Source organism: Orcinus orca, chromosome 5, assembly GCF_937001465.1.
Source record: "Orcinus orca chromosome 5, mOrcOrc1.1, whole genome shotgun sequence".
NCBI classification, from domain to species: domain Eukaryota; kingdom Metazoa; phylum Chordata; class Mammalia; order Artiodactyla; family Delphinidae; genus Orcinus; species Orcinus orca.
In genome coordinates, this window is record NC_064563.1 from 90,704,776 (window position 1) to 90,719,654 (window position 14,879).

Consider the following 14,879-nt stretch of genomic DNA (forward strand, 5'->3'; position numbering starts at 1 on the left):
TAGAAAATATGAAGAGACCAATCACAAGTAATGAAATCGAAACTATGATTAAAAATCTTCCATCAAACAAAAGTCCAGGACCAGATGCCTTCACAGGTGAATTCTATCAGAGATTTAGAGAAGAGCTAACATCCATCCTTCTCAAACTCTTCCAAAAAATTGCAGAGGAAGGAACACTCCCAAACTCATTCTGTGAGGCCACCATCACCCTGATACCAAAAACAAAGAAAATACAAAAAAAAAAAATTACAGACCAATATCACTGATGAATATGGATGCAAAAATCCTCAACAAAATACTACCAAACAGAATCCAACAACACATTAAAAGGATCATACACCATGATCAAGTGGGATTTATCCCAGGGATGCAAGGATTCTTCAATATACACAAATCAATCTATGTGATACACCATATTAACAAATTGAAGAATAAAAACCATATGATCATCTCAATAGATGCAGAAAAAGCTTTTGACAAAATTCAACACCCATTTATGATAAAAACTCTCCAGAAAGTGGGCATAGAGGGAAACTACCTCAACATAATAGAGGCCATATACAACAAAGCCACAGCAAACATCATTCTTAATGGTGAAAAACAGAAAGCATTTCCTCTAAGATCAGGAACGAGACAAGGATGTCCACTCTCACCACTATTATTCAACATAGTTTTGGAAGTCCTAGCCATGACAATCTGAGAAGAAAAAGAAATGAAAGGAATACAAATTGGAAAAGAAGAAGTAAAACTGTCACTGTTTGCAGATTACATGATACTATACATAGAAAATCCTAAAGATGCCACCAGAGAACTACTAGAGCTAATCAATTAATTTGGTAAAGTTGCAAAATTAATGCACAGAAATCAATGCACAAAATTAATGCACAGAAATCTCTTGCATTCCTATACACTAATGATGAAAAATATGAAAGAGAAATTAAGGAAACACTCCCATTTACCATTGCAACACAAAGAATAAAATACCTAGGAATAAACCTACCTAGGGAGACAAAAGACCTGTATGCAGAAAACTATGACACTGATGAAAGAAATTAAAGATGATACCAACAGATGGAGAGATATACCATGTTCTTGGATTGGAAGGATCAATACTGTGAAAATGACTATACCACCCAAAGCAATCTACAGATTCAATGCAATCCCTATCAAATTACCAATGGCATTTTTTACGGAACTAGAACAAATCATCTTAAAATTTGTATCGAGACACAAAAGACCCTGAATAGCCAAAACTGTCTTGAGGGAAATAAACGGAGCTGGAGGAATCAGACTCCCTGACTTCAGACTATGCTACAAAGCTACAGTAATCAAGACAATATGGTACTGGCACACAAACAGAAACATAGATCAATGGAACAAGATAGAAGGCCCAGAGATAAACCCACACACCTATGGTCAACTAATCTATGACAAAGGAGGCAAAGATATACAATGGAGAAAAGACAGTCTCTTCAATAAATGGTGTTGGGAAAACTGGACAGCTACATGTAAAAGAATGAAATGAGAACACTCCCTAACACCATACACAAAAATAAACTCAAAATGGATTAAAGACCTAAATGTAAGACCGGACACTATAAAACTCTTAGAGGAAAACATAGGAAGAACACTCTTTGACATAAATCTTTTTTTTTTTTTTTTTGCGGTACGCGGGCCTCTCACTGTTGTGGCCTCTCCCGTTGCGGAGCACAGGCTCAATGGCCATGGCTCACGGGCCCAGCCGCTCCGCGGCATGTGGGATCTTCCCAGACCGGGGCACGAACCCGTGTCCCCTGCATCGGCAGGCGGACGCTCAACCACTGCGCCACCAGGGAAGCCCAGACATAAATCTTTTTGATTTATGATTTTTGATCATAAATCTTTTTGATCCACCTCCTAGAGTAATGGAAATAAAAACAAAAATAAACAAGTGGTGGGGGTTTCTCTGGTGGCTCAGTGGTTGAGAGTCTGCCTGCCGATGCAGGGGACACGGGTTCATGCCCCGGTCCAGGAAGATCTCACATGCCGCAGAGCGGCTGGGCCCGTGAGCCATGGCTGCTGAGCCTGTGCGTCTGGAGCCTGTGCTCCACAACAGGAGAGGCCACAACAGTGAGAGGCCCACGTACTGCAAAAAAAGAAAAACAAGTGGGACCTAATGAAACTTAAAAGCTTTTGCGCAGCAAAGGAAACCATAAACAAGAAGAAAAGACAACTCTCATAATGGGAGAAAATATTTGCAAATGAATCAATGGACAAAGGATTAATCCCCAAAATATATAAACAGCTCATGCAGCTCAATATTAAAGAAACAAACAACCCTATCCAAAAATGGGCAGAAAACCTAAAAAGACATTTCTGCAAAGAAGACATATAGATGGCCAAAAAGCACATGAAAAGCTGCTCAACATCACTAATTATTTGAGAAATGCAAATGAAAACTACAATGAGGTATCACCTCACACCAGTTAGAATGGGCATCATCAGAAAATCTACAAACAACAAATGCTGGAGAGGGTGTGGAGAAAAGGGAACCCTCTTGCACTGTTGGTGGGAATGTAAATTGATACAGCCACTATGGACAACAGTATGGAGGTTCCTTAAAAATCTAAAAATAGAATTACCATATGATCCAGCAATCCCACTACTGGGCATATACCCAGAGAAAACCATAATTCAAAAAGACATCTGCACCCCAATTTTCATTGCAGCACTATTTACAATAGCCAGGTCATGGAAGCAACCTAAATGCCCATCAACAGCCAAAAGGATAAAGAAGATGTGGTACATATATACAATGGAATGTTACTCAGCCATTAAAAGGAACAAAATAGAGTCATTTGTTGAGACGTGGATGGATCTAGAGACTGTCATACAGAGTGAAGTAAGTCAGAAAGAGAAAAACAGATATCGTATATTAACACATGTATGTAGAACCTAGAAAAATGGTACAGATGAACCGATTTGCAGGGCAGAAGTTGAGACACAGATGTAGAGAACAAACCTATGGACACAAAGGGGGGAAAACCGCAGTGGGGTGGGGTTGGTGGTGTGCTGAATTGGGCGATTGGGATTGACATGTATACACTAATGTATATAAAATTGATGACTAATAAGAACCTGCAGCATAAAACAAACAAACAAAAAACAACTAATACTAATCTTTCTTTGAGTTATTTGTATAGAAATATGTTAATATAAATGTTTCAGACATTACATGAAATTTCTAAAAATCTTATATGTTCTGGTATAATGTTATAAGTTATAATTCTAGTTATTACTTTAAAATGTATATCTCAGAAATAACTAAATTTCCTTGTCAATTGCATTATTATGAACTTTCATCAAATCTTTATCTGTGGTCATTTTTAAGTCTTTTGTCATTTACAGACAGTTCTGGGTATACTCTGATGCTTTTGCAAAAATGTTCCTCTAAAAGGGTTTCATCTTCAAGGAATTCATGGAAAAATCTCTGACAAGTACAGGTTTCTGATAACTGACTATACTGCTGAACTGAATGAATAAGCATTTTGAGAACTCTAATGGAAAACTGATGAATTCATAAAAGTGTTAAAAAAAGATCAAGATGAAAAAAAATTAATTACCTGGGACTGAGTGAACTGATGGGGATGATTATCATTTTTGTGACTTTCTGTTTGAATAAAAAAAAAAAGAAGAAAAAAACAACAAATGCTGGAGAGGGTGTGGAGAAAAGGGAACCCTCTTGCACTGTTGGTGGGAATATAAATTGATAAAGCCACTATGAAGAAAAGTATGGAGGTTCCTTAAAAAACTAAAAATAGAATTACCATATGACCCAGCAATCCCACTACAGGGCATATACCCAGAGAAAACCATAATTCAGAAAGACACATGCACCCCAATATTCATAGCAGCACTACTTATAATAGCCAGGTCATGGAAGCAACCTAAATGCCCAATGACAGACGAATGGATAAAGAAGATATGGTACATATACAATGGAATATTACTCAGCCACAAAAAGGAATGAAATTGGGTCATTTGTAGAGATGTGGATGAATCTAGAGACAATCATACAGAGTGAAGTAAGTCAGAAAGAGAAAAACAAATATTGTATATTAATGCATATATGGGGAACCTAGAAAAATGGTACAGGTGAACCAGTTTGCAGGGCAGAAATAGAGACACAGATATAGAGAACAATTGTATGGACACCAAGTGGGGAAAGCGGCAGGGGGTGTGGGTGGTGGTGTGATGAATTGGGCGATTGGGATGGACATGTATACACTGATGTGTATAAAATGGATGACTAATAAGAACCTGCTCTAGAAAAAAATAAATTAAATAACATTCAAAAATTCAAAAAAAAAAAAAAAAAAAGAAACGTGTTGTCACACAGATATCGGTGGCTGCTCAGAGCCTTCCAAGAAAGCAACAGCTGTATTTAACCTCCTCACTGAGAACAACCAACCTTGACCTCTGGGGAATGGTGTCATCGCACAAGTCTGTCCCCAATGTTTCCTGTCTCCCCTTTCCCATCCCCCACCCCCATGCTCTTTTCCTTGTCAAGATTTCCTATTGTTCAGCATTTCTAACCCTTGACCCAGTGAAACAGAAAGTGATCTGATATTTTTGTTTGTACCCTGACTAAAACTTAATCACAGCAACGTTTAGGGATTTTCCTTTTAAATCTTGTGAGTTACCATGGGATCAACATTTGTTTTATCTCAAAGGACTTTCAAACACTTGATGGAGCTCCTGGGAATGGGGTCTTTCTTGTTCTAGATATTATAAAGAAGATAAGTCTGCTTATTGGAGTTGAAGAGGCAGAGGTTTGATGTCTTTCCCTCCTCTTTCCCCAGCGCTTCTTTTCTTCTCTTTCCATCTACCCCTCTCCCCACCTTCAGACTTGCTAGTCACCTGAGGCTCTGAGCTTTTGCTGCTCTCAGGCACCAAGAATTGGGCAGTGAGCAAGAATCCAGAACCTTTATGTCTTCATTATATTTTAAATATTTGGGATAATGATAAAAAAATAATTTAAGGATGCCTACTAGTAGGTAGAGATTTGGGTATAATAAAAACATTTCAATATTTAACTGTTAGGACTGTGCACGAACCCTACATGCAGCAAGCACTCTCCTGCCTCCTCGGGGCCTTTGCCTCAGCTCTTCCCTTTGCCCGGGACACTCTTACCCTCAGCACGTGCCAGGTTAGTTCCATCATGTCTCAAGTTTCTATGCAAATGTCCCTTTGTCAGTGAGGCTTTCCCTGACCATCCTACTTGAGACAACAAATCCCAGACTTCCTACCTTTCACACCACCCCCACCCCCACTCAGCTACAGAGCCCCTCCCCTGCTGTATTCTCCATAGCATTGTACCATCGTGGAACACACTGCATGTATTTTACTTGTTTATTTCTTTGTCACCTGTCTCCCCCTACTTTATAGAGGACTCCATGACAGCAGAGCTTGTGTGTGTGTGTGTGTGAGAGAGAGAGAGAGAGAGAGATCTCATGCATCCCGGTGTTCAGAATACTGCCTGACACGGAGCAGGCACTTAATAATAATATGTTGAATGAATACAAACTAGACACTGCTTGTCACTGACAACTAACTGCTATGCCCCACAAAAATAATTTCATATGTATATGCTGAAAGAGCAAAGGCGACCTCCCTCCGCATTAATATAACAGCTGGAAAAAGAAAAATAGGTTACACACTGAGATTTTGAAAAACAAACAGAAACCAGGGACTACCTGTCTAGCGCCAGAGGGAGACATATGTATTTCATATAAATTTACATTCCAATTTGCTTATACAGCTGAAATATATATTGCCTAATTCAATTTATTATTTCTTTATTATTCTCATTATAATGCTGATGAAGTAATTAAAAATTAATAAATGAGCTCTACCATAATAAAATAAACTGTTTGATCCTATAACAATGTCTTTGCTCTTTTTAATACAAAGTAAGAAACTGGACAAATAAGCCCCAGTCTGCAAAAAGCAGTTAATTGTGAGCAGCGGCTTGAAATTACAACAAACCTTCATGTTCTAGAAAATATATTTTAATAAGGTTTAAATGTTATAAAATTAACTGACATTCTTTTTGTAATTTAAAAAATAAGTATAATTAAATTCAAAAATAAATAGCTACTAAAAATAGGATAGCAATATTTTTCTAAGATACTGTTAAAACTAGGCTACCTGAAATTTCCAGGTACACTTGCATTTTGGAGGGTAGTAGCTTGGGTAATATGGACTTGAAATTTTCCCTTCAAAGCCAGTGATTTCTTTGACCAACACTGTGTTTTCACATTCTGAAAAAAATATCCAGTAACACACAATGATTTGCAGTTGTGAGATTATGGGAAATAGACAGCATACATTTCTTTAACTACAAATGCATATTTTCTTGGTCAATAAGCTTATATATTTTTGAAATTAAACTATTTAAAAAAAATAGTACCCTATGCATGTATAGCTAATATACTGTTCAAAGTCTATACTTGTTTTCAAATCTTTTTTTTTTACATCTTTATTGGAGTATAATTGCTTTACAATGGTGTGTTAGTTTCTGCTTTATAACAAAGTGAATCAGTTATACACATACATATGTTCCCATATCTCTTCCCTTTTGCATCTCTCTCCCTCCCACCCTCCCTATCCCACCCCACTAGGTGGTCACAAAGCACTGAGCTGATCTCCCTGTGCTATGCGGCTGCTTCCCACTAGCTATCTATTTTACGTTTGGTAGTGTATATATGTCCATGCCACTCTCTCACTTTGTCACAGCTTACCCTTCCCCCTCTCCATATCCTCAAGTCCATTCTCTAGTAGGTCTGTGTCTTTATTCCTGTCTTACCCCTAAGTTCTTCATGACATTTTTTTCTTAGATTCCATATATATGTGTTAGCATATGGTATTTGTCTTTCTCTTTCTGACTTACTTCACTCTGTATGACAGACTCTAGGTCCATCCACCTCACTACAAATAACTCGATTTCATTTCTTTTTATGGCTGAGTAATATTCCATTGTATATATGTGCCACATCTTCTTTATCCATTCATCCGATGATGGACACTTAGGTTGCTTCCATCTCCTGGCTATTTCAGATCATTTATTTTGGTTACAGATCTATAGGAGGCTATTCCTTTCTTTAAAAAACATGGTTTAAATATATTTTTTCTTCTAGTTTTATTGAGATATAATTAACATATTAACACTGTATGTATATTTTGACATACAGCACTGTAAATATATATTTTTAAAGCTTCTGAGTTAATTTTGTTCAAATTAGTGTGTATTTGTTGTTCAAGAGATATCCAGTTTTCATAATGTGTTATACTATTTAAATAAGACAATCTACATGTCTATTCTTACTGTTATGGTCATTCTTCTGCTAGAATATAAGCAGCCCAAGAGCACTGATTTTCTTTCTATTTTGTTTACGATTTCCCTAACACCTACAGTCATTTCTGGCATACAACAGATGCTCAGTAAATATTTGTTGAGTGGATAGACAAATTCCACTATCATATTTCTGTTATAATTCTATTTTTAACCTTTGGAGTTACAGATAATTTTCAACCTAACACTATCTCAAATATCTAGTTCAATAAATCAATTTTACATTTTGTTTTGTAATAATTTGACAGAGAAAAACCTATCAAAATGAGCCACTGCCCTAAAATAGTGATGAACCTGTAGCTCTCACTATCTACTTAAGCCCAATTCTCTTCCCTCCTCACCCCCATCTCCCATTCTGACCCCTTTAGCTTTGTTGATGCTCATAAAGAAGTTACCAAGACATGACCTGTAAGATCTGACCAGTTTCCAAGGCAACAAATATTACAAAAACATTAGAGTTTCAGTGAAGGCTCTTTTCATTTTGTTTTGTTTGACTTCGTCAACCCAAGTCAAAAAGAGAAGAACAAAGAGATCACTTTTTGCTCACTAGAAAAACCCTTTAAAACCTCTGGGTTTTGGGCTTCCCTGGTGGCGCAGTGATTGAGAGTCCTCCTGCTGATGCAGGGGACATGGGTTCGTGCCCCGGTCCGGGAAGATCCCACATGCCGCGGAGCGGCTGGGCCCGTGAGCCATGGCCGCTGAGCCTGCGCGTCCGGAGCCTGTGCTCCGCAACGGGAGAATCTACAACAGTGAGAGGCCCGCGTACCGGAAAAAAAAAAAAAATACCTCTGGGTTTTGCATCATGAGCACTTTCTAGGATGGCACTTATGTGCATTACTATAAATGAGAATTCATGAAAGAATGTGCTAGTTACTGAGCTATTGTCCCTCAGCTCCAAACCCACCCCTCTCTACTCTGTTCTGCAAGGCTGGGCTGGACTATACAAACCACTTCTGTCCTTCACTACCTGATATGCTCTGCCAGTAGGGGGTGCTAAAGGGAGACTAGAAGGCTGGAGAGGGAAGAATAAGACTTCACTCCGTTTCTTATTCCTGGGAGTGTCACCCCAGCAATGCTGCTTCACCCTTGCAGTTACTCTTCCTTCCTGTAACAGAGTTGAATCTGTTAGCAGTTTTTCCAACTTCTGCTTTGTGTCTCCCTAAAAGATGCCAGCTCAGCTGTCTGGCACCCTCTCCTCAAAGGTCTGGGTCCCAGGTTCATGAACACCTGCCTCCGAATTTATAGACACCAACACCAGCTGGGCATAGGTCTGAGTTCCATTACACAGACCACCTCCCCCTCCTCCAAGCCCTAAATTGTAATCGTTCCAATTCCTTTCCTTTGTTCCTCTAGATCTACAGTGCTAGTTGCTTCCTACATGTGTTACATCCATGATACCTTACAGTTTTTTTGTGTTTTGTTTTTTTGTTTCTGTTTTTTTGCCTTTTGAGTTACCCAGTGAACACCTCTGTACTGAGTTAACAGTTCTTTACATTAAGTTCTCTGTTAGAATAACTAATACCATCTCCCTCTTTGAACCTGACTCAGGGTCCTGACTAATGCAACTAGTATTACAACACAGCCTTGGGAGAGATAAGACTGGAGTATCTATCATAATAAGTATTTCTCATGACTTTTTTCAACTGGGGAAGCTTACCTTGTTCTGGAATGACCTCGAAATATGCCCGGATTCCTGATAGCCTTGGTATCTGAGGAGACTTAAATATCACCAACATGAGATTATTTGTCGAAACAAATGACATTAATGTTCTTGTGGGTTCACAAATTCTGAAACCAGATAACAAAACAAAAGCACATAAATAATAGGTTATTGAGGATCGGACCTCCATCCACCACTAATTCCACACATTTCTTGGGCCATCCACACAGTTCCTGTAAATCAGACTCTACCAGCCAGGTCTTCATCAATTAGTGGCCAGAAGGGACTACAGATGGAGCGGAGCTGATATAGCTGCAGAAATTTTTTTCCAGTGACTAATGAAGAATTCTCTTGGATGGCTGCCACTGGACACTCCTTGAGAGCAAACAAGGTATACAGGCAGGGTATTTAATAGCTAAAGTCATGGGCTCTTCACCAGGGAAAACTGGGTTCAAAACTCAGCTCTATCACTTAACTGGGCAATGAAGTAACTAGTTCTTCATAAATGCCAGTTTCCCAACTCTGAAATGGTAGTAATAATAACAGTATATTCCTCATAGCATTGTGGTGAGGATTAAGTGAGATAATAACTAAATATGTCTGGGAATAGTGAAAAGAAACCAAAAACAGTGATTGAGGGGTGAGCGTCAGTGACAAACTTACTTTTCACTACAAATCTTTAGACACTGTTTGAATTTTTAACATGTTCATTCACCATCAAAATATAAATAAATAATACTTACATAAAATACTATTATATACATACATAAACACCATTTAAAATGATAAGATAATTCATATGCCCTTTAGCACAACGAGTAAAAATAGCAAATTCTTAATAAAGCCTAACTGACATTACTAGGTTACCAAAATATTAAGCACTCATAAAAAGATGTCTACTAGTGAGTAAGAAATACTAGGATATGTATATGTATACGTGTGTGTAATTATGTACACGTATGAATGAAAGAATGTATGCAAAAATATAACAGACATTTATTCTGGGTAATGGGAATGGAAGATAATTGACATTGTTTTCTCTGATTGACCTCATTTTCACAATAAACATTGTGTTATCTTTATAAGGAAAATAAATTGTTTTACTAATGCTATGCAATTATAATAGAATATTCATTCTCACATTCTATTGAAACAGTAGCCTTCACTGTGATTGCAATGAAAGTGAAATTAAACCAAAAAAATGTGAAATATATATCAAAACTATTGACTGAAGTTCCCAATGATTTTGACTGTTGTATGCTACAAGTGAAAAGCAAACACTGTGTCTGATAGGCTCTGGCTAAGACAGGGGGCACTAAACAGGGCACGGGTCAATCTTTGACCTCATGAGTATATACAAAAATGGTTTAAAAAAATCCAAAGGCAAGCCAGATACTGCAAAAGACAGACATTGTAAAAATTCTTTTCACTTGCCAACCAGAGTGCCTGCATAAGACATTGTAAAAATTCTTTTCACTTGCCAACCAGAGTGCCTGCATAATACCTATACAAGATGGTGCTCCGGATTGGCATGAGGGAGTCGTAAATGGTCAGGGAGTCGGTGACACAGTTGTCGGCTTCAATCTGGACGGACTCTATTGAGAGACGGATCAGGTGGCCCACTATGGCCACCAGCTTGAAGTGGCACATCAGCCTCCCTGAGGTTGCCGAAATCTCCAGAGGGTAGCGGAGAGACAGGTGATCTGCGTAGAAGTACTGAGAGCAGCCTTTGTCTGTGGAGACAGCACTTTATTTTGCTTTGTTTTGTTTTAGGAATGATTTTCCTAGAAATCTTTATAGAAGAGTAAAGAGCAAAAGAGCTCACATGGAGAATATCTGCTGTCTTTGCCAGCCTGGAATCCACTCTCATCTCTTCTGATAACAGCACCTAGATTTTACTTTGAGAAACTACACCTACCCTGTCCATGTGGCTTGGTTGGGGTTAAACTCACCCTAGGTCCAGAAGTGAGCACACGACCCAGACTGACCAATCAGAGCCAAAGCAGCTGTTTCAGGAGTGGGCACGTCAGTCAATTTGAGACAATGAAACTCAGCCCAAGGACTTCTCAAAATACAGGTGAGATTTTTTTCCACCATGGTAGCTAAACTGATAAATCATAAGCTTGGATCTGCTGGTGGCCATTTATGCCACCACATTGGAAGAACCCACTTGATGAAGTCTCAGCAGAAGAAAACAAAAATGCAGAGTCCTGACAATATTTTATCTTAGAACCTGGACCCAACCATGCCTGCAGCCAGCATATTCCACGTATGTCCCAGTTATATGAGGCAATCACGTTTCTTTTGTGCTTAAGCTAGTTTGAATATACTATATCTGTCACTGGCAACAGAAAGAACACTGACAAACACCAGCATGTGAACAGGAAAACTACAGCCAAAAAGGATACTGATTTGGAGGCAGTTGGGGATGGGGAGGTTGGAGGGCAGGGGAGAAACCACAGACATAATTTACCAGATCCTATGGTTGAAGAGTAATCTGACCGAAGCCCAGCTGCATTGAAAAAGCACATAGAAAAAACACTATCAGTCCCAGCATTTCATTTTGTTAGAATTTTGCTTAGTAAAAATATCTTGTCCTTTAAAAGCAATCCAACATATCTGGGATTTGCTTTAAAATAATCCTGTGAGGGTAAAAGGGAGGTTGTTTAGGTATTTAGACATCAAATAGGACAGCTATGAGTTGATAGTTGTTGAAGCTGAGTAAAGTGTATAAGAGTTCATTAAACAATTCTCTTTACTTTTGTGCTTGAAATCATCTGTTGTAACAACTTTTAAAGATTTTTTGAAGATAAAAAAGCAACTAAACATGGTAATAATTGGTTCTATATCTGAAGTAGTATATGTGGTACAGAATTTTCCACTAGAGATTTTTTTATTGATTCATTACTTATTACAAATACTTATCAACCTACTATATGCCTAACATATATATATAATTTAAATCAAAATAGAAAACTGCATAAATTTGGGGTTAGACAATAATTAAACCACTTTACTGTCAAGATAAATGATGGAATTTGCATTCTGACTGTGTTTTGGGCAGGTCATTTTGGAGCATTGGGGCACACTATAGAACACAGGTGCAGTTCTGTCTGAACAAGGGAAGAAACAAGGAAGGTAGACCTCAGCAAAATTTTCCTTCTCCAGGACCTTATCCCTTGGATCCTTAGTTTGAAGATGCATGAAGCCAAATTAAATATAGAAAAGGGTACGTTTTAAGAAATTCATTTTCATGTGTATTCTGACCCCAATTCTATTGTCTAATCACTGTATATAACATTTAGCAACTTCTTTTATCAATGTAGCTCCAATGTCTTCAGCTAATCCTGTTCCACTGGGATTGTGGAGAAGAATACAGTCATTCCTCAGTATCCACAGGGGATTGGATCCAAGACACCCAAGGATACCAAAATTCATGAATGCTCAAATCCCTTATGTAAAATGGCATAGTATTTGCATAAAACCTGTGCACATCCTCCTGTATACTTTAAATCATCTCTAGATTACTTCTAATACCTAATACAGTGTAAATGCTGTGTAAATAGTTGCCAGCCTGTGGCAAATTCAAGTTTTGCTTTTTGGAACTTTCTAGAATTTTTTTTCCAAATGTTTTCTATCCATGGTTGGCTGAATCCGCGAATGCGAAGTCCGTGGATATAGAGGGAAGACTGTACTTCACGGCAACATTGACTACAACAACGACAGTATCAAGAGTGCTGCAGGAAGGAGTGCTTGAAGGAGAATTACCCAACAATCACCATTTAGTACCACAGAGTCCATGTCCACAGCCAGACCCTGCAGGCTCCCCACGGAGGTCCGGTTTATGATGCTTGTCTGGATGGAGTCCTTCAAGATGGCAGCCACACAGTCCTCACAGAAGATATGGCCCTTGGCATGTGGCATGACAAACACAAGCCAAAAGTGAACAAGGAGGCCACCTTTGTTGTTACTGCTGTAGTGAAAAGAGAAAGAAGTCCAGGGATACCTCTTAGGCAGTAGACTTTCATAAGGAGCCAGTGACCCAAGTGATAAATTCAAGGTGAGGCCAATGGACACATCTTTCAACTGACACATCTTTCAACATCTTTCAAGTTCATCTTTCAACTAACTTCCTTCTTTAGGAAGCCATTGACTCCTATCATGGGAATTTGGAAAGGAAAGCATCATGGTATGTGTATTCTTGTGCTGTGTTCAAATCTAGAACTGTTAGTATATTTTGCATCTCCATGGAGAATATACTATTTCTATGGATGTCAATCAGTATTCACTGCTATTACAAATAACAACAGTTAGAATGTTTGATACCTCACCATGTCCAGACACAGTGCTAAATCTGCTTTATCCCATTTAATCTTTTGAGGAAGGTCCTGTTACACTTCCAGTTTTACAGATGAGGAAATTAAGGTCATCTACAACTCAAAATCACACAGCTACTGAGTAGCAAGTCAGGAATCAAGCCTAATTTGGTTTTCAATCTGACCCTGGAGTAGGAGCTCCTACCTGCACAAATATTGTCATATTTTATGGAAAAAAACATAAGATAGTGTTCTATAACACATAATTTGGGAAATGGAAGGTGAAGGAGAGGAAACAAATTGCTTTACTCCAAGACTTCTCAGTGCCTTTAATCTGCCCAAACAGATTGTGAATCTCTGCAGATATATCAGGGGTGGGGGGAGATGGGATACAGTACAAGGCACACAAAGTTTCCTAAAAATTATTTGACCATGAGATCCTTCTTTGCTCAGAAGATCTCTAGTGACCAGTTTTTTACTGAACATATTTTGAGAGACACTGACTGGTCTGTGTTTTCTGTTTGCCCTCACCCAATATAGTGGACGTGTTTATGGTCATTTTGCCCAGTGGCATTAATACAAAGATCTAGGATCCCAGTTCTGGAAAGAGGGCAGGCTTTGGTAAATGAAGAAAAAAACTCAGCATGATAGCATGACAAAGAGTTCAGCTGCAGGTTTCCCTGGTGGCGCAGTGGTTAAGAATCCGCCTGCCAATGCAGGGCACACGGGTTCGAGTCCTGGTCCAGGAAGATCCCACACGCCACGGAGCAACTGAGCCGATGCTCCACAACTAATGAGCTGGAGCTCTAAAGCCCCCGAGCCACATCTTCTGAGTCTCGTGTGCCACAACTACTGAAGCCCACGCACCTAGAGCCAGTGCTCCGCAACAAGAGAAGCCACTGCAATGAGAAGCCTGTACACCACAATGAAGAGTAGCCCCTGCTCACCGCAACTAGAGAAAGCCCGCGCGCAGCAACGAAGACCCAATGCAGCCAAAAATAAATGCACGCATACATACATACATACATAAAGTCTTTAAAATAAATAAATAAAAGGGGTAAAAAAAGAGTTGGATTGCTATTGTGCTAGAAGGGTATTAACCCACAACTGCCCCCAAGTGGTTACTTGAGAATGGCGCTCTTTCAGCCCTTCCACAGCCTTTTGAGGTATTACAGCAGTGAACATAGAAGTCCCAAAGCAAGGGACATTCATTACCTGACATCTGCAACTACCGACTGCTGGTAAAATTTGGAGAAGGCAGATGTTGTATAAACCAGGTTTACCTGCAAAAGAAGAACCAAGATGCCTGAAGTCTTTCAAATTGGCTTCCTCTCATGATACCCAGTGTGCCGTAGGTCCAAGCTCTGACAGTTAGCAAGGTGAAAAGCAAGGCTCAAACTAAAGGTCTCTAAGCCCAAACCCAGACATTATTCCTTGAATTCAAATAAATTCTTACTTCCTGTATCAGGGTTACTTACTGTCATTCTGCTCTCTGTGAAGATTAATCAGC

General features: G+C 38.9%; 1 protein-coding gene across 8 annotated transcripts in view; it reads right to left on the reverse strand.

Annotated features, from left to right (window-relative positions):
• The window catches only part of TMPRSS7 (transmembrane serine protease 7), a 57,016-nt gene that overhangs the window by 23,863 nt on the left and 18,274 nt on the right, over positions 1–14,879 (reverse strand). For all 8 annotated transcript variants that reach the window (XR_004484474.2, XM_033432172.2, XM_049710311.1 and 5 more), the window contains 6 exons: positions 14,585–14,652; positions 12,833–13,026; positions 11,527–11,565; positions 10,558–10,786; positions 9,051–9,181; positions 6,190–6,302 (listed from right to left, as the gene is read on the reverse strand). Coding sequence is in view for 7 of the 8 variants with exons in the window: in XM_033432172.2 (XP_033288063.1) it covers positions 6,190–6,302; positions 9,051–9,181; positions 10,558–10,786; positions 11,527–11,565; positions 12,833–13,026; positions 14,585–14,652 (774 nt within the window). In the remaining variant the exon portion in view is untranslated. The remainder of the gene's footprint in view (positions 1–6,189; positions 6,303–9,050; positions 9,182–10,557; positions 10,787–11,526; positions 11,566–12,832; positions 13,027–14,584; positions 14,653–14,879) is intronic.